General features: G+C 39.1%; 1 protein-coding gene across 13 annotated transcripts in view; it reads right to left on the bottom strand.

Moving 5' to 3' along the window:
* Window positions 1-24,765, bottom strand: part of ZC3H14 (zinc finger CCCH-type containing 14) — a gene marked incomplete at its 3' end in the record, with an annotated part of 76,084 nt that extends 51,319 nt beyond the window's left edge. For 11 of the 13 annotated variants that reach the window (XM_080932419.1, XM_080932412.1, XM_080932417.1 and 8 more), the window contains exons 1-9: window positions 24,642-24,760; window positions 24,270-24,312; window positions 16,730-16,844; window positions 13,756-13,796; window positions 12,543-12,738; window positions 10,725-11,154; window positions 10,147-10,307; window positions 9,632-9,732; window positions 6,457-6,612 (exon numbers count right to left, since the gene is read on the bottom strand). In XM_080932419.1, the coding sequence (XP_080788545.1) occupies window positions 6,457-6,612; window positions 9,632-9,732; window positions 10,147-10,307; window positions 10,725-11,154; window positions 12,543-12,738; window positions 13,756-13,796; window positions 16,730-16,844; window positions 24,270-24,312; window positions 24,642-24,677 (1,279 nt within the window). In that variant the 5' untranslated portion in view covers window positions 24,678-24,760. Of the gene's footprint in view, window positions 1-6,456; window positions 6,613-9,631; window positions 9,733-10,146; window positions 10,308-10,724; window positions 11,155-12,542; window positions 12,739-13,755; window positions 13,797-16,729; window positions 16,845-24,269; window positions 24,313-24,636 lie in introns of those variants that run through there. The other 2 variants (XM_080932423.1, XM_080932416.1) reach the window with 2 other exon arrangements.
* Between the last annotated feature and the right edge of the window lie 671 nt (window positions 24,766-25,436).

Genomic DNA, 25,436 nt, shown 5'->3' with positions numbered 1-25,436 from the left:
AGACATTTTCATAAAATTCCTGGCATTTTCACAGCCCGTTATCTCATCAAAAGTAAAAGCAATCTTCAATGTTTCCTTTAGAGTGCTAGTGACATTTTAAAACCTATAACTAAAAAGTAAGGTGACACCATTCTAAAGAAAGAATTCAAACTGTGGAAAGTTAGGCACACCAGACCAATTTTATCTTCTTCAATTAAGAGCACTCACTGCAACCACCACTTGTGTTCTGTAAGTACTACCTACTTATCAGCTCCTCTGCAAATAAAACTCTATTATTACATACAAAATAATTCTGACTTCTGATTGGCTGAGCAGAGACACATGGCATCCAAAGAATTTTCTATTATTTACTTCATGTGTTGGGAATCCTGAAGAGCTACTCCAGAAATTAAACAAGTATGTTCACCGTATTGTCCACTAAACTATAATTTTGGAGCTTCATATATTTTAAGTTGCTTTATCGTAGTCATTCCCCTGATATCAGTAGAAGATAGTACTACACTGGTATTATCTTTGCAGGGAAAAGGCAGAGAAAGCAACTGGACTCAGAATCACAGACCAATCTCTTAAAGCACACTTACACAGTGACAGACTTCGGTCACACACCCATGTGAAATGATGCTGACTGGTGACACGGCTGAAGGGCAGAGTTCCTACCTGCCCACAGCACTGAGGACCTCCAAAGTTAAAGACAACAACAATCGATCAAAATGGTGTAAATTTTAAGAGAGAAAAAATACTATGTGTTGCCTTGGGTTTGATATAAAACCATTATTAGGTAGATCTCAAATATTTTCACCCATTTTATGGGTACTTTTCCTGTTTTTGATTTTGGGGAGAAGCAGGGGATATGCATATGGGGCAATTTCCTTTGAAACACAAGTTTCTATTGTGATGAGGTCCAATTTCTTTCTTTTTCCACTTTGGTATTCTAAGGAACCACTCCTTAATTCAAGGTCATATAGGTATACTTACTTTCCCCCTAAAAGCCTTATACTTATCTTGATAATAGAGGTCTTTTGACTTTAGTTATATTTTGGATATTTGGAAAGACCCCAACTTCACTGTTTTTTAGATACCCACATATTCCTTAAAAAAGACTGTTAAATATTATTCTTTCTTCATCAAATTGTTTTATTGCCCTCGCTTAACAACAAAACAAAACAAAAGCCAATCAACTGATGAGGAATGTAGTGTACCTGTGGTACTGTTCCTCAGTGTATGCTCAATAACTTCACAGTGGTCATGGTGACTATGCATTTGTATTATGTCTTCAAATCCAAAAACAGAACCCTCCCAACATTATTCTTTTTCAACAGTTTGAAAGTCGAGATCCTATTTCCATATGAATTTTGGGATACAGTGGCTTATTTAAAAAAAAGAAAAGAAAAGAAAGCAGGGAGTTTCAGTAGAGGCTAAGTTGAAATTATTCACTTGAGGACTACCGCCATCTTATTGGTATTTAAGTTTTCAAAATGATTTACATGAAAAATCTTTCTGACCGGCAAGCAATCCTTCTGAGGTATCCCAGACCTCGAAAAACAAATGCCACATTTTCTGTCATCTCTGGAGATTAGCTTTGAATCTTTAGACCTGTGTGTTTCTTTGGAAATAACCATAGAGGTCTGGAAATTACTAAGAAGCCATAACGAGGAACTGGAAAGGGAAAGAGATAGAATACACTAGTATGAAGGGCTAAAAGGAAACAATGGAACAGAAAGAGTTACCTTGGAGTAAAGGAACAGAAAAAAAAAAAAAAAAAAAACATGGAAATCTACGACAGATGTTTCTTAGACAAACTGGTCTTAGAAAAAAATTTTTTTCAAAGAAGATACCCCAAAATTTGGTGGATTAGGAACAGTGGGGACAGATCTGGGAAGAGTTGGATGCAATGCATATGATCAACACACTGTATGAAACTTAAATCTCTCAAAAAACTTGAAACAAAACATCAAAAAATTCTTGGTCTTAGTTTTAAAAAGTTGTTTCCACTTTACTCCCCCTGGTTAGTTATACAATTTGTAAGGAAGCAAGTCAATAGACCAAATTCACCACCTCTTAAAAAGATTCATACTGTCAATCTGTGTGTGTGTTGGAGGGTGAGACAGAGGTCAATACCAGGTGAAATTCTGAGACTACTTCTTTATCTTATTGAGACAGCGTCTCTCAGTGAACCCTGAGCTGATTCAGCACACTAACAGACTAGTGAGCCCTGTGGGCCCTCCTTTCTGTATTTCTCAGTCTGAAGATTATATTAACCTAGCTCCACAGCCCAGAAGAACAGTACTTAAATTAATTAATTAACTAATTAATTAATTTTAAAAATTGCAGCTTTTGCTGGGCACAAGACATGTCTGTAATAACAGCACTTGGGAAAAAGAAGCAGTAAGGAGTTCAAGGCAGCCTTGACTACCAAATGAATTCAAGACCAGCTGGAGGTATAGGCGTCCATGTCTAATAAAACAACGAGAACAACAATTATATATATATATATATATATGTATGTATGTATGTATGTATGTATGTATAGAGAGAGAGAGAGAGAGAGAGAGAGAGAGAGAGAGAGAGAGAGAGAGAGAGAGAGAGAGAGCCTTTGGTTTGCTAGTCAAATAGGTACAGAACCTAATTATATAAACAAAAGAGTCAGGTGGTGGTAGCACACGCCTTTCATCCCAGCACTTGGGAGGCAGAGGCAGGTAGATCTGAGTTCAAGGCCAGCCTGGTCTATAGAATGAGTTCCAGGACAGCCAGGGTTACACAGAGAAACCCTGTCTACTACAACAACAAAACAAACAAAACAATAGGACCCCAAGACCCCCTGAAAAAAAGACTGTATGTATGTGTGTGCATGTGTGTGTGTTTGAATGAATGTCCCTATCATTTACCTATAACTTTCTCTAATTCCTTAAATTTTAATTCAAATAGAAGAGAGTATACAAACCTCACAAGGCTTTGAATTCCAATAGAATTTAAGATCACATAACAAACATGCATCAATGTTAAGAATAGCATATCCTCAAGTAAGCACTGTCTGCAAACCAGTTGGTTCATGACAGGGCAACAAACTATGCAGAAGGTAAGAGAACCGTGGTCTAACAAGAAAAAGTCACAGGGTACTCAACAGTGCAGCAATGACCCTGCAGTGCTTGTGGTGCCCATGCCAACTTTACATGTAAAACTGAAAAGAACCATCCACAATCCCATGGAAAGATCCATCTACAGAGAAAACTTGAATATTTTAACGTTGAAGTAGGTAAGACTATTGTTACACCTATTTACAGATGAGAAAATTAGGGCAAAAAAAAGGTCTGTTATCAGCTGGTAAGGGGCAAAGCTTGGATTTAACACTCTAACAACTTCATAATCACTATGTTACTGTGTTTGTATCTATGACCTGTTAAATGGAGCAGAATTATACAGCTCCATGCAGTTTAATTACTGTTTTATACATATACATATTATGCATACAGAATACCACTTCACACATCAATTGTTTGTAGATATGAAACAGTTTATAATACTACACTAATACAAAACGTTGATGTTTACCTTCAAGGAGGGGTGTGAAGAAAATTGTTAAGTATGGTTTTCCTTTTCTCAAAACCTAACACTCCTCTTTACTAATCATCTTCCAGAAGGCTTCCTGTCCAGTATGATGCACATCAAATACAGGAGTGCCCACTTCATGATTTTTCATGGCTTTAGATCGCTCAACTTTACATGGTGTGAGAGTGACACACTCAGAATACATTGTGCTTCGACCATTAATATAGTCTTAGGTGAGTGACAAGTATAAGATACTCTCTTGTTATTTGAGCAGCTGCAGCATCAAGACACAGATATGAAAGCATGTGATCCCAAAGTAGGCTATCAGTCCTGTATGTTACCCTAAGTTATACGGAGAAGAAACCTGTGTCAGATAATTTTGTCCATCTGAAACTGAATGTTATCTAAGCAGATTACAAGCTAGGCTATTTGTGTGTTGGGTGTGTGGGACTGATCCTAGGACCTTATGCAGGTACTCCAGTGCTGAGCTATAACCCAGTATCTTCACTGTCTGTTCTGAGATGACCTTTAGTGGCCCAGGTAAGCCCTGCACTTGCTCTTCTCCTACTTTAGTCTCACAAGCATCTGGTATTACAAGCATGCACCACCATGCCTGACATCTAGGTAGAATTTATGATTAGTATTTTCAGAAGACATGGGTTTAGCTAGGGATGGTGGTGCACACCTTTAATTCCAGCACTGGGGAGGCAGAGGCAGAGGCAGAGGCAGGTGAGATCTCTGAGAGTCTGAGGTCAGATATGGTCTATATAGTGAGTTCCAGGACAGTCAGAGCTATATAGTGAGACTAGTCTCGGGAAAACAAAAACAAGACATGGGTTTACTGGAATATAACCCCATCACAAATTTAAGAGCATTTGTATATGCACTTAATAGTTTTTCCTCCTGAAGAGCCCACTTAAAAAAAAAAAAAACACACACACACACACAAATGAATATTAAAATGAAGCACTGGTTTGCAAATTATTCAATGAAGTATCAAAGAAAACATCAAAACTTCAGTTAAGTTAGTAACATTTCAATCTCTATCCCATCACCCTTAGATTACTATGTGTTAATACTATGTATAATATCATTTTCACATAAGATACACCCACTCAGTGTACATACTCTAAAATGACCACAGATATTGTGCACTTAAAATATGATTTAAGGATGGGGGGTGAAGGAAAGAGTTGTAATAGTTGACAAATATTGGCTGTAGACATCACACAAAAAGCCGCAAATGAACTTCCTGAGGACAGACTTTAAATTTAAATAATGGCCCAGTTTTCATATATTTGATGGAGAAAAGGAATTTGGGGGGAGGGGTGAAAATGAAGATGTAGAAAAGAGACACACAACACACAGGGGTTTAGGCAGAACAGAGTACCAGTGGGGAATGATGGGGAGGTAGCTGATGGGGAGGGAAGACAGTCTGAGAGTGTGGTAGGGACCACTAGGGGGTTCTGGGTAGAGGAGTTGTCAGAGTTCTGTCCAAAAGAATAAGAAATTATCTAATTTTAACATTTAAATAATGTAAAGAGAATGAGAAAGAAGGCAGGGTTGAAAGTACACAAATTGAGAAGGCTGTTGTACCAATAATCTAGGGAAGTGGCTTAAACTGGATCACAGACAGTGGCTCAGACTAGAAGGATAGTTGCAGAGGTAAGAAATAACGGTGAATTCTCCATATTCTAAAGACAGAGACCAGGGCAAAACTGTTTCCTGGACATGTCAGGATAGCTGCACTCATGAACTCATAGTGCTACTGTGGCTGACTGCACAAGATTGATACAATCACCATTCCTGAGACATCAGAGAGTAGTTCACAAGCCCAGACTCATAACTGAGGAGTCACTGGTAGGGCAACTATTAGTGGTAGACAATCCGACACTTATTAGTAAACACAGGCAGCACCAATCATAATCAGTGAGGTATTTAGAAGAAGAGGAAATAAGGACACAAAGTTGGGAGTAGTTGGGAGTTGGATGTTAGACCTTGGAGATGTTAGGGGGAGAATGGGGATTAAATACAATAAAAAATAAAGTGATCATCAGCCAAATGATCTGAGTTAACACTGGTACTCTATGGTACAAGGCAGAGAAGGAATTTAAATGTATTTTCAACTTAATGCCACTCTACAACTTAAAACGACCTCATTGAGAGCAGCGCAGTCATATATCAAGAACACCTGTTAAGGTATAAAACAAGCCAGGTACAAACCATAGAGCTGGGCCTAGTGATCTTAGCACTCACAGGTGAGTGAAAAGTATGAAGGTAGACAGACTCAAGCTCAGCCAAGGCCACAGAGCTGCTTCACTTCCAATGTTAAACTGTGAAATGTTGTTTCAAAAACAGAATCCAAAGAAAGCAAAGCCACTTGACAGACAATAAAGAGAAGAGTAAAATTAAAAAAAAAATATTTCCCCCCACATTAGAGTAGATTTTCAAATAAATGATGTATACAAGACCCATCCACAAAATGACTTATGTGACTGATCAGCATTTAGGCCTATCATAGTGAAATTTTAGAAACATAGTATAGGAAACACACAAAGAAATTAAAACTTTCTTAGAGGGAGGATAAACCCAGATCATTTGCCAGGTTAGACAAAAATCATTCTACAGATGAGCTTGGGTTAGAGTGAGACAAGTAGGCAACCTAAGAGAAGAAAAGAGGTAAACAAACGCTATGCCAGAACAAGGGGGGTGGGGGGTGGGAGAGGCAAGAGTGATGGCTCAGCAGTGAAGAGCACATGTTGCTTAGACTAGAGATCAGTTCTCAGCATCCACATGGCAGCTTACAGCTGTTCATATAACTTATTGAGTATTAGTCATCACTTTCTTTATATCTGAAAATATTTAGTATCCCATGGATAAAGTGTTAAGAGTGAAATGATTAACTCTTACCTTGAACTTTTTCTGTATTATCTCCTTTTGCTTCCTCTTCTTTAACTGGGGGACTTATTCTAGGGGCTCTGTTTTGCCCCTGGACCATTTCTGCTAGCAATTCTTCTTGAGAAGTTCGAGTTCTGGGAGCAACTGGAAGTGTCTGTTTCTGTGGAACTTTACATAAAAGCAAAGAAAAAATACACCCATGGTTACAACTCCATAACTCCCTGGTTAACATCACTTGTTAAATACAAATTCCATTTTTAGATTTAGAACAGTTAAGATAGTCAAAATAAAAGAACTAGTTTTTCCTTACAATAGTCCCAAGAAAGACATTCAAGTTATTTGCCTTCCTTGTGTATAAGCAGCATCTAAGGCTTGACTCTTGGCACTCAGGAGGTTAGTGCAGCAGAACTGCAGTAAGTTCTGGACAAGACTGGACTACATAATGAGCGCCTGTTTCAAAACCCAAAACAAAATCAGCCAACATTAGCATGCGTGCACACCACTATGGCGTGTGTGTGTGTAAATACATCATGTATGAAATAAGCAGATGCAGTGATCCATGATCTCACAGTGATTCAAATTGTAAGTTAATTAGGCAAAGAATGAATTGTTCAAATGCTAGTTTTAAAAAATTATTTTGTGTAGACCAAGCTGGTCTCAAATTTACTAAGTTCAAAAGGATCTTAATCTCCTGCCTCTACTTCCCAAGCGCTAAGATTATAGGCATATAGAACCAAATTCAATGTTATTTCTTGAAACATGGGAATCTCTAACTACTTTTTAAAATTTCTCTTTAGAATTATATGTTTTGCCTACATGTATGTACGTGTAACCATGTGTATGCCTGGTGCCTGTGAAGGTCAGAAGAGTGTATTGGATCCCTCTCTGGAAGAGCAGCCAATGCTTTTTCTTAACTGCTGAGCTATGTCTGCAGCCGAATACTCTACTTTTGAAATAGCTGGAGACGATTGTTAAGAGCACTGGCTGTGACCTAGAAAACGTTGGGAGCAATAAACTGATGTTATAGAGAGTCTATTAAATTTACTTGAGAAATAAGTTACACAAAGAATTCAGTTCAAAGAATGTTGCCACTAACATAACTCAAGACTTAGATATTACTAGTTAACTAAAGTTCTTAGAAACTATAGAAAGGACAGTTTTATATAGCTCTAACATAACTAAAATTTAGGTTTGCTAAGAAATGTTTCTATTACAATTTTTCACTAAGAGTGGGGGTGTGGTGGTGCACACCACAGGAAGAGATCAGAGACAGGAAGATGATCTCTTTGAGATTAAGGCCAACCTAGTCTACATAATGAGCTCCAGGACAGCCAGAGCTACAAAGTAAGGCTATGTTTCAAACTAAACAAAATAGAACAACCCCCAATGCCAACCCCAGAGATTTGTTCAGTAACATGCTGTTGCCAATTATGCTTTGTTTCCACAACAAAAGACACTCATGATTTACCACCTATACTTAGATCCATTCCCACAGCAAAGTGGCACAGAACAGGTTTCTATATAGGCAGTCCTAACAGGAAAAGCACCGGGTAACAGCCTTCATTTTTTAAGTCCCAGTCTGCAATCATTCTTGTCCCAGGAACCTTAAATTCTGTCATGAGGCAGAAAGACCCTCAAGAACTACTATGAGAAATGGGGATACACACACAACACTGATAGACTTTAATAACCGTGACAGTATTTTTGCTGTATTTGTCTAAATGGACAGACCTGTAGCATCCTGTCTCTAAACTGTTCAAAAATATGACTTGGAGGCTGGCCTCCGAGTGATTTAGGGATGAGAGCATATACAGAATGCAGAGCCTAAAGCACAGCTATAAAGCTGGTAAATTTTTCTGTTCATGGCTGGTTCCCTTTTGTGCACTAGCCAGAACCAGTATCCTTTATTAATCTGTGAGTACTTGGAATGATTTCCCAATGGGAAGGCATATTAATTCTGTAACAGCTGTTCTTCTAGAGGACTAGGGTTCTATTCTCAGCATTCACATGGTGGCTCACAACCATCAGTAACTCCAATTCCAGTGGATCCAATGCTATTTTCTGCCCTCCATGCAAGCAAAAAAACAAAAAAACAAAAAAAAAAAAAAAAAAAAACAAAACAAACACACAAACAAAAAGCCTCATAAACATAAAATTAAAAAAGCAAAATTTTCAAGGTCATGGAAATCCTTTAAAATTCTTATTCTAAGCAATACCCTGCTGTATCTGAAGAGTGTAAAGATGTAAACTGTTAAAGCAGGTGCAGGCTTTTACCTGATCATCTTCAGTCTATATGCCATTATCTATTTAATGTCATATATTCAAGGTAAAATAAGAGATAAAATGAAGGTAGATAAGTACCAAAAATTGCTTTATTCAAGAAAACGGTGACATGTGACAAAGGGCAAGCAGAAGAATGCTGTGAGGACATTCACCAAATTGATAGGAAAAGCTTGAAGATAATTTCAGAGCTGGTAATGTCTATCAGCTTAGTACCACAAAATTTTACACTGGTTCCAGCAGCTGAAAAGGTGCACAGAATGTAGTAGCAACACAAAACGCCATTCGCAGTTTAGAATGAGTGTTCTATAAGAAAATTTTGTTATAAAAACTTGACTTCAAATGATTTTAGAGCTTCTATTCAAAGTAGAGTAAGAATATAACAATTCTCTGTCTTGCATTCTATTACTTGGTTCCACCAAAGGAAAAAGGCTGGTGTATTCACACCGTAGGTTTTAACAGATGTCTTTCTTGGGTCAGGGAATGCGGTTCAGTGGAACAGGGCTTTCCCAGCATGCGTAAGGCCTTAAGTTCAAACTGCCAACATAAGCAAAAAAGTAAACACAGATTCCTCTACAGTAGCAACTGTTATCATCTAATTTTGTTCCTTTTATACATAAGTACATATATAATATCGAATTAAATGGTATTAGTATGAAAAGTCTCCCTTTTTTCTAAATTCCCTTTATAATTTGTGGATATCATCAAGTTTGTACATGTGAAAGTTTACTATGCTCAAAGAACTCCTATGACAGTTTCTCAAACTGGTGAAATTTTTTAAAACCAAGTTTCTAAAAGAATTTGATTCTGGTTTTGGTATCTAATAAGAATCTTTACACATTAAGACAAGCATACTCAACTTAAAGAAGCAATCTCTTACAAGTAAAACATACTATATTGAAATTACCTGCAGAATAATTAGTTGTTTTTGTTACAGACTCTTGAGCTTCAGAAATAGCCTTCAAAATTAGATTCTTGTTAGCTTGTTTAGAAGGTGGAAGAGAAGGTCTAAAAGAGTTTTAAGAAAAGGTATTTTATAATGTTTTCAATTTCAGTTTTTTACATGCTAACCATCTGGTATGTCTTTACTATGTAGCCTGTTTTAAAGATAGCAGTTATAGTTTTTAGAACATGTAAACTGGATTGGAAATCTACAGCTTTTTCACTCCGTATTAACATTTCTCCCTCATTAATTTCAATTAGTAGTCTTTGCAATTCTCTCCAATTTTAAGCAAACCCTCTTATTAGTGTGTATCTTCCAAAACCCAGGTGTTGCTGTTAGCCAACATAGTACCAGAGCACTTCTCTACCATTAGCATGCACAGCACCCACGCTTCTTCCCCAGCACTGCCAAACAATCAGACAAAAACCCTGCAGCTGCATCAAGCAGTTCAAGATTAATTTACAGCTATGGTCACATACCTCCTCTCAGGCTTTGCTGGTACCGACACACTACTGGACAAGCTTCCTATCCGGGTCCCATAATCTTCATCTTCTTCCTCCTCTTCTCCATCATGGCTAAATCTTTTTACTTTAACAACTGAACTTACCACAGGCAACTTTCTCTTCCGAAAGTTTTCGTCCTACAATGAGATAAATTTAAGCTTACCTTGCATTGAAAATGAAGTTTTACCACAAAAATTGTTTTTAAGATTATCTTAACAACTGAAAAGACTGGCTTTCTTATAAAAAACAAAAATGCTTCCTCAAATAGCTAAGTCAAAAGAACTAACAGTTGTACACAGCACTGTTACAGAAACTATTAAAAGTGAGTTATGTAGCTGCTTAAAGCTAAAACTGACACATCTACATAGATACCAAAAAGAAAAGCTAACTCAAAATGCCAAAATCACAAGATACATGTACATGACATAAAAACCCCTTTAGAGAGCCAGTCCAAGAGAAACACACAATCTGTTTAGTTACATAAATTATATTTGAAATTCACAAGTGCCAATCTCTAGCCTAGCAAGCCAGAATTTATATACATCTATACAAACCTCAATACTCATTTTATCCAAGTTGTTTCTGAAGAAGGGGCTGTAAGTGTCTTCTACGCTGCTAAGCACTTCTGGTTCACACAACCGTCCTGCTTCATAGACCTGGCTGCTCGGTACATCCAGCTGCTTGGCAGCGTGAGCACTGCTTTGCTGCTGATGCAGTTGCAGCCTGTTTAAATGAGTACCAGTGTCTGTATTTCTACTTGCAGGTGGTCGGTAGATTTCAATAGAAGGGCGAGAAGAACTGTATGTAAGTGTCACTGTAGGTTTTTTCTGAGATGAGGGATTCTCCTGCACAAAATTGAGGTCTTCATCAATGAGATCATCTGGTTCTGGCTTGATATCAATCACATCTTCAGAGGGTGCTGGCTCCCTCAGAGGTTTCACTGTTGACATTAGCCGGGTGGAAGCTCCATCATCATATGAATGTCTATAAATGAAGAAAAGCAGAGCCTAATACCAAAACTAAAGGACTATCCGCTAATCATCAAAGACTATTTATTAAAAAAAATTTTTAATGAAGAAGGATGAATACTTTTAAAATATTCACTATTTTCAAATTATACTCATTCTTTAAATTTTTCTTTTTTTGGAGACAGGGTCTCACTATGTAGCTCTGGCTGCCTTAAAATATATCCACCTGCCTCTACCTCCCAAGTACTGGGATGGACTAAAGGCTTGTACTAGGGCTAGAGGGCTCAGTGATTCTGAGAACTGGCTACTCTTCCAGATAATCCATGTTTCATTCCCAGCACCCACACAGCAACTAATAGCTATATGTAACTTCAGTTCCAGAGGCTCCAAATCCCTCTGAAGAACTCCATGGGTGCTACAAGCACATGGTACACAAATACAGACAAAACATTCATATACATCAAATGAAAAAAAATACACCACACCTAGCCCTCATACTTTAATTTTTATGGGCTGGAGAGATGGCTCAGCGGTTAAGAGCACTGACTGCTCTTCCAGAGGTCCAGAGTTCAATTCCCAACAACCACATGGTGGCTCACAACCATCTGTAATGAGATCCAATACCCTCTTCTGGTGTGTCTGAAGACAGCTACAGTGTGCTCACATACATAAAGTAAATACATCTTAAAAAAAAAAAAGCATATTCTGGTCACCATTAGTTTATTTTAAAACTTGCTCACATCTGGTATGGTTTGAACTTAAGGGGGTTAGGAAAATGGCCAAAGCATTAGCTGCTTTTCCAGAGGATTTGAGTTTGAGTCCAATGCAACTCCAGCACCAAGGAATCTTATGCCTTCCTCTGGCTGCTAGAGGCACCAGATATGCATAGGGTTCACATATATGCAGGTAAAACACATATGCACATTAAAAAAAAGAGAGAGGATACATTCCATACAGGCTCATGTATTGAATACTTGAGTCCTAGTTCACTGTGCTAATGTCAAGGCTATGGATCCTTTTAGGAGGTAGAGCCCAACTGGAACAGACCGTTTCTGATAATATCCAACCCAGCTTCTGGTTTAGTTTTCTCTGCTCCCTCATCCACTATAATGTCAAAAATCTCTCTCGTATGGTTGTGCTGCCATGAACTCTATAGTCTGCTGCTATGATGAACTGAGAGCCCTCTGAACTTTGAGCCAAAATCAAGTTTCCTCCTCCTCCTCCAAGATGTCACATCAAGTATTTTGTAATAACAAATGACAAGGAATAACAAGTGCATGATTATGTCACTATTTCCAAAAACTGCTGAAAATAGGAACTAAAAGACATAATAAACATTTGTATAACATGTGTATAACATTCACACACCCATCTGGCAATAGCAGGTACTAACTGGACTTTTACCTGACATTAGTGGACTTCTGCTCCTGTGAACTTGTAGAAACTCTGGAATCCCTTTTTTCAGGTCTAGAGTTTGGAACAGCAAGGGGAGGGACGGCAGCTTCGTGCCTTCTCTCATCTCCCCGACTAAAACTGCTCTTGTTTGAAGGCACGTTACTATCAAAGATGCTGGTATCAGAAGACTTTAGACTAGAGGGCTCTGCAAAGAAACACATGATAATCTGGTCATCTTTTTCTTATCCCTCCTCCCCCACCACCACCAATTAAATGCAATATATTTAATATAGAAAAGATTTTCTTTTAATTAATAACTTCAATTTTTTTTCTTTTTTCAAAAAGGGCAAAAACTAGTCCCATGAAGCTCAGGCTGACTGGATACAGAAAGGATGACCATAAACTTTTGATTCTCCTGGCTCCACTTCTGGAGTATTGGGATTCTGGGCAAGTACCACTTCTGCAGTTTTTCAATGGTATAGACTAAACCAGGGGCTTCTTGCCTGCTAGGTAAGCACTGTATCAATTGAGTTACATTGCCAGTTCCTCAAATGTGATACTTTAAAAGCAGAGCTGGAGTTTACTAAGAAATTTTAAAGTAGATTTTTAAGCACTAGGGGTTAAAAGACAGAGTATGGGCATGGAATTTTTAAATAAGAACTCCCCAATAGTCAGTAATAATAAGAAGAAGAAGAAGAAAATAATTTTATATTATCATAATAAATATTTATTTATTATCATATATTATATGATTATATACTATTAAATACTTATTTATAACATGACATAATATTTAATATAATAAATATTATTATCATCAACAGTATCACAAGAGTATCTGCACTTATGTTTTAAATACTGGGATACTGACTGTGTACGCTCATCTCATTTCACATTGCTTTTAGTAGCTGAACAGTATTCTTACACATCATAATAGTTGACCTGGTTTATCGTCACCAGACCTTTAGATTTAGATAACTTTCAATTATAAAGCAGTGAGGGTATCTTTAAGTTAAAGCCTGTGCACATTTATGATTACTTCCTTCAGATACATGGCACTGCTCCTTATTGTCAATCACAGTCAGTTTATTGTTCTTTCAGTTTAAATGAACCACTAATTCTCCCAATGCTCTCCCACCAGCAGCATGAATGAATGACTATATAAAGGGTCACATGCTGTAACACACAGATTTCAGAAAAGTGTCAATTTTATATATCTTACCAGTTGTAACAGAGCGAAGTTTATCTAATACACCATGGAGCCTAAAAAAAAAAAAAAAACAACAACAACAAAACAAAGCCTTCTTTAACAAAAATTTCATTTCAATTGCCACTCCTAAATCTGATGACGTTACATTCAGATTAGTGCTTTTAAAGGCATTAAATAATACTAAACCAAACTTTCCAATCACACATTTTTTTTTGCTTTAAAAGACCTTACATGAATACCAAAGAATTAAAAAAAAAAAAAAAAAACTTTTAAAATATTTATCCTCTGGAAGAGATGGAAGAAGAGAAGGAGGAGAGGGAGGAAGAGGAGGAAGAAGAAGAAAGAGGAGGAGGAGGAACAGCAGCACCACTCTGCCCCACCCCAGCCCCCGGGTGGGAAAGAGCTCAGCAGCACAGCAGCTAAAGTACTAGAAACTGAAGAGGCGGACAGCATTATGCAAACCATGGAAGCACTCTAATATCACTGACACACCCACAGCTCTCATTACTTTTTGAGACAGGGTCTAAGTTGCTTAGGCTGGCCTTGAACTTGTGATCCTCTTACCTCAGCTTCCCAGGTAGCTAGGATTGCACTATGTCAGCAGATCCAAAACAGAATATTAGAAACGAACACACACAAGGCCCTGGGTTCAACTCCCAGAACCAGAACCAAAGAAAAAAAGACAAAAACATCACCTGACAAGTCTTGATTCAAAAAAGTCACCTTGTTTCCTAAGAACTAAAGATCAAAACAGCTTATAGTAAAATAAGAAAAATATCTAAAAAATATAATACTGCTCATCACAGCCATTTTATGTGTTTGTGCATGCAGCGTGTGTGTGTATGTGTTCTCTCTCTCCCTGCTTTCTTCCCTTGACCTGTCCTACAGGTTTAACCTAAGGACTATGTATGACTATGTATACACATTAAATACACAGTCAATCTATCATTTACACAACCTAATATTTACATGGATTCTTGAACAATGTAATAATGAAGGATGAATAAAGTTAATAAAAGAATTTAAAACTATGCTATTCAACTTTACTATAACTCTTACTTTCAAAATTAAGCAAATAGGATACAACTTTGCTTTAACATAACCCTTTCAATAGCTACACAGAAGGTAATTTTGCCCATCCATATTCCCAAAATCCACTCCAAACACCAAAGGTTCCTATTGTTTCATTCAGGCTCCATTCACATGTCACTTTTTTTAATGACAAAATTATTTTAGGGTTTCAAAAAAAAAAGAAAAAAGAAAAAAAGCAGGATAGAGTGGAGAGTCCTCAGTGTAAGTTTTAAAACTGACAGCAAAAAAGCAAAACCCCAAAAAACACCAGAACAGAGCTGGGCTGGGGACAGAGGAGAAGAACGGGATGACAGACACATGACAACACAGGACCTCACACACTAGGCTGAGATGTGACTAATAGAGCTGATTTCCAGATCCCATGAAAACAGCTATGTGCTGGAAGCCACCTGTAATACCAGCACTCATATGGCAGGACGTTGGGACCAGCTGTCTAGCTAAAGTAACTGGCGAGCTGAGTCCAGTGAGAGACCCCATCTCAAAAAAGTGGAGACATCCAGCAAGACACCAAAGTCAAATTCAGACCTACCATTATAAAGACCTACAAATATAAACACGCACGCACACACATCTTGTGTATTTACATATGCAGACACATACAAATACTAACAAAAAAAATTAAGTCAGTATAGTCTGTTGAACTCTAGTGAACACTGGTAAAAGTACCAAAGTGAAGAAATGATTCCTTGCAACAATAAATGTGAAATGCATTTGTACAAGATGAGACCCTCATTTTGATTTTAAGTTCAGATTCAGTAAATGGTATACTGGTTTAAGAACTTTGTCTTACATAGTCCATTAAGTCATATGAAAAGAACCTACTAGGTCAATCTTCTGATTTAGATTAGCTGAACTGCAAATCCAAAGTGATCTAAAGGTTTAACTAAAGGCCAGATCACAATAATGCTCATGAAACAAAAGTTCTTGGACCACTGATGACTTTAAAAAGGAAGTGTTCACAATCATAGTATAATTTCCTCAGTCAAAAACACCATGAGCATTTGAGAACAAACTATTAAGTAGAGTATTTATCTACAATGAAGCAGTGTGCTAACATGCAAGGATCATTGTAATCTTAATAATGTCTCTAAAACTGTCTCCAAAACAGAGCAATATAAAGCAGAAAATTCTGCACAGATTTTCAAAGTAGTATCATCATATGCAGTTGCCAAAGAGACCATGAAGACTTTCCTTAGGAGTCAAGACATGAGCAGGCACTACCTCCCTCCGTGTGTCCGAGTCAAACTAAGCAGGCTAACTGCTCACTCAGCTATTCTCCACCAGCTTTCCCTGTAGCTGATGGGTCTGTAGTCTGTCTGTGTCAGCCATATCATTATCTCATTATCCCCTTTCTCATTTTGCCTTAAGCCTGACAACCAAAGCTGGTCTTCTCAAACTCAGTCTTATGCTTATTCTCACCTAAGGGCACATGTGGTTTGATAAAGGGTAGTTCAAATCATAAAGTCATTTATATGAAAAAAAAGTTGCTCAAATTCTAAACTGTGAAAGTGAGATGTTTGTCAAATGGAAACATGCATGTGTCAGAAAAAGAAAACAGCTTAAAACAAACAAACATCTTAGGCAAAAGCCAGCCTAGCTCAAAATGTGATGTTCACTGCAAGTGGTTGTGCTTGCTGTGAATGGGGGTAGAAGGTGACAGATACAAAAGTGGCTAATATACATCAAGGGCTCCTATGGTGCAGGCATATCTGCATGTACTCTGTATGCATCAGCTAGGTTATCCTCACAATTATACAGGTGGTTTACGAGTCCCATTTACAGATGGAGAAGCCTCCAGAGGCTGTGCACAATGAACCTCACAGACCGCTCAACACCTCTTTCTAGAGAATACCAACTCTGACTTTGCTCCAAGCACAGATATTCAGAAACATACCATACGGTGAATCGAATTGTGTTGTTCCCTAGAAACAGGGACAGGTCCTCTGTCATTTGGTCCTGACTTTTCTTGTTGGCCACCATCACCATAATGTAATCAGGAAGTTCTTCATCTATTTAAAAGGAAAAGTATACCAAACTTTTAAATGTTTCCTCATTATTTGTTTTTGCTCAAAATCAATGTGCTTGAAAACAGAGAAGTAGTCTTGATAACTCATACCTCACTCCAATAGCTGGAGAAGAAAGCTCAGCAACCATTTCCCTTTACCCCATAAGTACTTCCATTTTTAGGAGGCCAGGAATTGGAAAAAAAGGATGTATTTCTAGTCATAAAACTAGGTATACTGGGTCATGGAATCAATTGGGAAATGTACTCGTTTTTGAAAGAAATCTTTTTAATGTCCATCAACTTCAGACACTTTTAGAAGGTAGGTAGATACATATCCCCAATAACTGCATTGTTTAGTTTTCTGTTCAAAACAGTATTCATGTCACTAGAATATACTTCTACTCAGTAAAGGTTACTTCAATTACTCCTCGTTATAAACCTCTAGCAACATCTCAGACACTAAAACTACACAGAACTCTATAGCAGGTATAATGCCAAGAGTTCCATTATTAGTAGCAAAGGATGGATAGAAGTTAAATGGCAACTCAACTTCATTCGTCCTACACAGTGACTGCAGGGAAAAAGCCCAAGAACATTTTAATAAGAAAACAAAGTCATGAGGAAATCTAATTTCTTTCTGAGAAAAGTAGGTGTGTGCCTGCCTCCATTCGATGAGGGTACTATCTTAAAACTCATCATCTTCCTATGTCCTCCCAAATGCTGAGATTATTGTCATACGACTCCACACCACGACTTTATTAAAACTTCCTTAATATTTAAAATACTCATAATTTCTATCTGAACAGAAATTTCTGCCTGATACCTGTTTCAAGGGAAAAATATCTAGGGGCTGAAGAGATGGCTCGACTGTTAAGAACACTAGCTGTTCTTCCAGAGGACCTAGGTTGAATTCCTAGCATACATACGGTAGCTCACAACTGTCTGTAATTCCAGTTCCATGGGATCCAACACCCTCACACAGACATACAAGCAGGCAAAACACTAGGGCACATAAGTAAATAAATAATTTTTTAAAAAGGGAAGGCTCCAAACTCTAATATAGAAGCTGGACAGAAAAAAGGGCAGTATTTCAAGGAAGCATGCAATGCAATAAATGAGAAAATGTAACAAGCAGCCAATCTTTGTTTTGCTAAAGTTTCAATAAAGCTCCCACTGTACTTGTAATAAATAAGCTAATCCTTATTTATACATCATACTAACTACGATCCAACACTAGAACTCAGGGTAAACAGACAAGACTTCTGAGACACTTGGGCAGACAAGTTATTTTTCTTTTATAGTACCAATGAAATGATAGCTGTTACTACATCAATTTGTATTTCTAAAATTTTATAAAATCAGTGGTTGTCTTGGTATAGAATGGGAACAAGGAAAGGTATAAGAACAGATTACAAAGCCAGACTAGCTACTGTGAATTTTTGAAGGGGAGAGTTTAAATTGTCCTTTTTAAAAAAGAGATGCTAGTGTGTCAAGCAAGGGATCGTGTGCACAATGTTAGGCAGTCTCCACTGAGCTATACCATGCCCAGAACATTTATCAAATTGGCTGGTGATAGTTTTGGGAGGATATACATCAAGACATGCCAAATATATATACTTATATATAAACACTTCAAATATGTACAATATAAGCAATCAATCATTTCTCAGCAAAGCCTTTAAAAGTCACTAGTTGTCTTCTCAGTAGACAATATAATGAAAATCAAAAACCTAAGGCTAAATTAGCATGTGGTCATAAAATATTCTTCCAGAGTCCAGAGAGATCTGTAAAATACATTCAAATTAGTCTTCTAGGGATAGAAGACAACAGTAACCACTGGGAAGATTCGGAGATGCTTTCATCTCAAGCATATGAATGAAAACAGAATGGTCACAGCCACACCACTATTCTTCCCACCTGAAAGGGGGTTCTTCTTTGTACCCCACTTTGAAAAATAAAGACTCAAATATTTCTTGAGGAATTGTTTGCACAACCTTCCAGAGCTCTGGGATTCTTTTTGAGCATAAAGAAATATGAGAAACTGTGACTACGAACAGGGGTGTGACTGTAACCCCAGCACCTAGGAGACTGAAACAGGAGGAGCAATTTGAGGCTGGCACAGTTCTATGATGAGTAGCAAGCCAGCTCAAGCAGCACAATATGAGACCCCATCTCAAAGAGTAAATCCTGAAAACAAAAGCCATCTTGTTCCGGACAGTGAAATAAGTAAATAAATAAATAAATAAATAAATAAATAAATATAAATAATAAATGCAAGCATAAACAAAAGACTGCTTTACTTCAAAGAGTCGAAGGATGACATTTGTTAGCTCAAGTGACAGATATTAAACTGCAGGCTTTCCTCTAGAACCCAACATGAAACTGTTAATTTTAAGGAATTTCCAATTTGGGAATGCAATGGTGTTAGGAGTTTACAGGGGTCCTAAGTTTAAGAAAAGAGAACAGAGAAAAGGCGGGGCCACAGAAGAACAGTCGGAGAAGCAGCAGAAGGGAAGAAGCTGATGGAATGTGAAGACTTGCTGGCACTCCACAGGCTCTGCCTCTCATCCATTCTTAAGTGTTTTTCATAAAGTTTCACAGAAGCACTAAGGACCCCAAACCTGAGCTCCCAATCATCAGTATGCTGACAGCCGCTAATGTAGCTCTCTCCACATTCCACTTATTTAGAGTAGTAAGACTGACACCCATCCCAGCAGTATTTTCAGAACACAACTATAAGGGAATGTTTAAAAACTAAAATAATCTTTTTTGGAATTTCTGAAATTCGGTGACAGGACTGAATACATCTCAATGACACATGGGGCCCTCACACTGGCCATCAACTAACATAATTATACATGTACAGTAGATCTCACAGCAGGAACCACTACGTATTAAAAAAATTAAAACTAATAAAATTCTGGTTCAGCTTTATTCTTCATATCCATGAGGAGTCTTAAATCAATCCTGAAAAAAATCTGAAACCTACCTGTGATGGTTTGCATATGCTTGGCCCAGGTAGTGGCACTAGTAGAAGGTGTGGCCTTGTTGGAGGAAGTGTGTCACTCTGGGGATGGGCTTGGAGACACTCCTCCTATTTGCCTGAGGATGCTCAGTCTGTTCCTGGCTTCCTTTGAAGTTGTATAACTCTCAGCTCCTCCTGCACCAATGCCTACCTGGATGCTGCCATGCTCCTGCCTTGATACTGGACTGAACCTCTGAACCTGTAAGCCAGCCCCAATTAAATGTTTTTATTTATAAGACTTGCCATGGTCATGGTGTCTGTTCACAGCAATAAAACCCTAACAAACACAGAAGTTGGTACCAGGGACTGGGGTATTGCTGTGATAGGCCTGACCATGCTTTTGTTTAGAAGAATGTGCATTTTGGGAACTTTGGATTTGGAAAGCTGTGGAAGGCTTTAAATGTGGCTTTAATGGACTAATAAGAATATAGAAGACTTTATTACTGAGAGTGATTTGAAATGTGCTGACTTGGATCAAGCAGTTTCATTGGAGAATTTCAGTAAGTGGCCAACATACTGTTTTTGTAGTATTTTGGTGAAGAACATGGCTGCTTTTTGCCCTTGTCTGAAGAGTCTGCCTGAGTTAAGATGAAGAGATTTAGATTAATTGCTTTGAAAAAGGAAGTCTCAAAACAGATTGATGTAAGTTCTTTTGTGTGGTTACTAAAGCTCACCCTTATGAAGAGCATTTTAATGAAAAGGAGCAAGTTGAGAAAGGAAAGATACAAAATATATGGTTTGATATATTAAAGGGACACCAGGAAGTGAAATGGAGCTAAATCCTGCATTCAAGAATTTCAGGGCTGGAGAGATGGCTCAGCGGTTAAGAGCACTGACTGCTCTTCCAGAGGTCCTGAGTTCAATTCCCAGTAACCACATGGTGGCTCACAACCATCTGAAGACAGCTGCAGTGTAGTCATATACATGAAATAAATAAATAAATCTAAAAAAAAAAAAAGAATTTCAAATTGAATTAAGAAACCTTGGGGCAAGACCCCACCCAGCTAAATTAGCTCCAGGCAATTTAGTACAAACCTTGAATCCCAGGAGGCAAAAGTAAGCAGATATCTGAGTTCGAGGCCAGACTACAATAGAGCAAGTTGCAGGTGAAGAAAGCTTAAACCCAGATGTGGTGGTACACACCTTTAATCCCAGGAGACTGGCATACAGATCTTTAAATTCAAGGTCAATCTACCAAGAAAGATTAGGTAGTGAAGGAGTTAGAAAAGAGGAATCTGGTGATAATGTACTAGAACAAGGGGCCATGTTCCAGCTCCTGCAAGCAGCAGAACTTGGCAGCTTTGGCCATGTGGCTCTGACCTTATATTTAAGAAGAGAAGGAGACACTGGGACAATCGATGCTGGTTAGCTGGAGCTAAGAAATTAGTGGTGATTAAGAAGAGACCAGCATCACTGAGGTGAGATCTTCTAGGAAATGTTTTCTGAGAGGAAAAAAACTGTGTTCCAGAGATAGCCAAAGTTGTATGTACCTCATGCTGCAGCTGTACTTGGTAATGTGTAAGAATCACCCAGGTGGTACTAGTCTTGAGGCATGAAGGCGTCATGAAGAGCAGCTGAGGCTTGGGACTGTGAGAGGACATGGAAGGCCATTGGTGAAAGTGCAGCCTCAGCTGTAGTTGATAATTCAGGACTGAAAGGGTCCTGCAAAGGATTTGAGGCTTGACACCATGAAGGGAGCCTATGAGAGGCTATTGGTGAAGCCTAGTTGCAACAGAAGACCCCAGTATATTAGAGATGCCAGTACCATGGGATGATCAAGAACAATAGCAAAGGTGTTGGTTGGGGATCAACCTGAGCTTGAAGTGCTACAGAGGGCAGAGCCCTTGGAGGAGCCCAAAAGATCATGTATGGATCCCAGACATTGAAATGAGAAGCCGTAACATTGAAATTGCCTTGGAGACCCAAAGATGTTAAAGATGCCAGAGCGGTGGGTTATGTACCAAGAAAAGCTGCTAACAGTGGAACCAGCCCAAGAGAAAGAAGTTTGTTGCCATCAACAAAGATGAAAAAGGAGTTGAAAATCTGAAGACTGCTTTGACATCAGGGCAATTGATGGAGGAATTTGGAGATTGCCCAGCTGGTTGCCTGACTTAATTCAAGGATTACAGTTAAGTGATTGGATGGATCTCAGAAGAGACTTTGAACTTGGGATCTTTAACATTGTTGATACTGCTACAGACTATGGAAACTTTGGAAGTTGGACTAAATGTACGTTTTATTATGCTATATTTAGGTATGGCTCCCACAGACTTATGTGTTTGAACAAGCCTATGGGGACCAGGGAGTGGAATGTGATGGTTTGCATATGCTTGGCCCAGGTAGTGGCCAAGGTAGTGGCCACTAGTAGAAGGTGTGGCCTTGTTGGAGGAAGTGTGTCACTCTGGGGATGGGCTTGGAGAAACTCCTCCTAGCTGCCTGAGGATGTTCAGTCTGTTCCTGGCTTCCTTTGGATGAAGATGTAAAACTCTCAGCTCCTCCTGCACCATGCCTGCCTGGATGCTGCCATGCTCTCACCTTGATGGTACTGGACTGAACCTGTAAGCCAGCCTCAATTAAATGTTTTTATTTATAAGACTTGCCTTGGTCATGGTGTCTGTTCACAGCAATAAAACCCTAAGACACCACCTACCAACTATCATGTATGAACTACTAATTCTTAGCTTGTTCATTCTCAGGTTCCTTCCGAATGATGTGAACTATATCTACTAATATTAACCATATGAATTTAAAATGGAGACTTTTTAAATGAATTTAAAATGGAGACTTTTTTAAAGGATTTAATTACCAATTACAGGTACAAGTACAGATTACAGGTTAATAGCCCAATCATATCAACTTAATGGTTTTTCTAGAAGCTAAAGTTTCTGGGACAAACAGAAAACATAGTTTTGAGGATGGCCTTGCTTTCTTTTTCTAGTATAGTATAGTATAGAAAATCTAGTCCCATAAATTATGTACTTTGAGTATTTTAACAGCCTTTTTAGACCTTGTGGATATGCTACAGTATTACTACACTGAAACTCAAACAGCAGTTTATTAGCAATATGGAATCTAATATAACACCAACTAACTCTTTGTACTGTTACAAGAAAATCCACCTGTACAACCTTCATTGCCTTTTACCTTTGCATAATGTAATGTGTAGTGGTCACTTAGAAGGTGCTAGTTCACTGGTGAACCAAGGACATACTGGTCTATTTCATTACAATGAAGTCACACTGTTGGTGCCTCCACAATCTCATCACCAAATCTTTTGGTTCTGCAAGTTCACAGGGGTAAACCCAAACTTTCAAAGTTCAACTTGTCATTGGCAATAAAAACTATTGGTTTTTTTTTTTTTTTTTAGGCCTACAAGTCCACAAAACCAGTTTATTACTTCTTAGAATGTAAAAAGTTTTCCACTACTGTGATAAAACACTGACCAAAAGGTACTTGGTGAGGAAAGTGTTTATTTCATCTTACAGCATATAGTCCATCAAGGCAGAAACCTAGAGGCAGGAAGGAATGCAGAGACTATGGAGGAGTGCTGCTTACTGGCCAACTCTGCCTGCTTTCTTAAAGCACCCAGCAAAACCAATCCAGGATACCATGCACTGTAAACTGGGCCCTCCCGTGTCAATCAATTCCATCTTCCCAAACGACAACAGCCTGTCAGGTTGACACTTCATAGCAACTACCTTACTTGGAAATCACGAATGTCTTTTCTCGAAACAATCAGCTCAGTATGCAACTGCTTTACAAGTACTTCTCTGCTCTCCCAATCAAAATACTAAGGAGTGTAGTTTTTGTTTTGTTTTTCTAAGATGAGTGTCACAGCGTAGCTCTGGCTATCTTGGAACTCATTCTGTAGACACCCCTGCCTCTGCCTCCGAGTTCTGGGACTAAAGGCATGGGCCATAACTCCCAGCTGAGAAGCCAGTTCTAAAAACATTATTTTATCTGTCTCATCGATAATATTCTATATGGAACTGGTTTAAAAAAAAAAAAAGAAAAAGAAAATGAGAGAAAGATCTCAAATTAAAGGTCATGAGAAAAGAAAATAACAACAGGAAAAACAGAACAAGATTCGGACAAACATGGGTCCAAAAACAAAACAAAAAGAAAACAAAAACAAACTAAAAAAAAAAAAAAAAAAACTCGACAGCTTCAGCAGAAGGGGAAAAAGCTAGACCATTTTAAAATAACATCTTGGACAGGAGATGGGGTTGGGGGAAGGGAACTCGGGGTGCTGCTATAGATGGTTCAATGAAAGGATGGTAGAGGAAACCATGGATTTTAACTTAAGGTAGACCACCTAAGGAGCTTTGGGCAGAATCTCTCAGACACATCCAGTCAGCTGCAAGCCTTACATGATATTGAGGCGAATGATGAGAATCAACTTACCCACGTAAGCTCCTAATTCTTGTAATTTCCCCTTAATGGCACTCTGAGGTAGAGAGGGAAAGGGAAAAAAAAAAAAAAAGCAAAGGTGAAAACCGCGACAGTAAGAGCGGCTCCGCGCCCCCGGGAGGTGGGGGAGGGGACGCCCGCCCCCCCCCCCCCCGCGCCGTGCTTTCCGCAGCCACCGCCCCGGTGGCTCACACGGGCCCGCTAGCGTCCCCCGGGCCCTCCGGCGTCCCCGGAGCCGACGGCCGCGCCTGCGCTCCGTCAGAGGCGGCCGGCGCGGAGGAGACGCCGCAGGCCGGGCCCACCCGCCCCGTTACTCCTGGCAACCGCCTGCCCGCCATGCCCAGCACCCGCCGACGCGGACCTCACCCGGATCTTGCGGCTGATCTCGGTGCCGATTTCCATGGCTCGGCGGCGGGCGGCCGGGTCAGCACTTCGCGGCGTTTCGGTTACCTGGAGCCCGCCGCGGGCTGCCACCCTGCAGCCTGGCCCCCTACGCCGCTCCGCCTCCGCCGTGCGCGTCCCCGCCCCTGCTGGCGCCCCCGTGCAAATGAGAGCCAGCGCGCATGCGTGTCCGCGCACGCATGCGCGCGCACGTCCCGAGCAGGGGGCGGGGTCCGGGACTTGCGCTATGGCGACCACTACTGGTCGCGCAGAGGACAAAGACCTACAGGTTACCTGATTTCACCGTGCTCTTTCTAGGCCTAGGGAGCCTTTCATTTTCCTTTTTATGATTTTTCATTTGCGAATTTTAGTCTGTAGGTAATCAGGAGGAAGCAATGTATAGCTCAAAGATTATGGGCCTTGATCTGAGTTAAAATCTAACCTCAAGTATCACTATGGGATTGATAGATATTGTCAAATGACAAAAAAGATTATTTTCTAGAAAATGTACTATTATTCTACTTAGTGAGATGGAGGGACAATATTTGGAACCCATGCATTATGACCTTACTTTAATTCTAGAGGAATTTTTTGTTTTGTTTTGTTTTGCTTTTTGAGAAAGGGTTTCTCTGTGTAGGGTTTCCCTGGCTGTCCAGAAACTTGCTCTGAAAACCATACTGGCCTTGAACCCAGTGATCAGCCTGCCTTTGCCTCCTGAGGGCTGCTGGCTGCAGGTAACAAGAGTGGCAAGTATCCCCCTCTAGCGTTACACTTCTGTAC

Source organism: Micromys minutus (genome assembly GCF_963924665.1).
Source record: "Micromys minutus genome assembly, chromosome: 1".
NCBI classification, from domain to species: Eukaryota; Metazoa; Chordata; class Mammalia; order Rodentia; family Muridae; genus Micromys; species Micromys minutus.
This window is presented reverse-complemented; position numbering and strand designations above follow the sequence as displayed.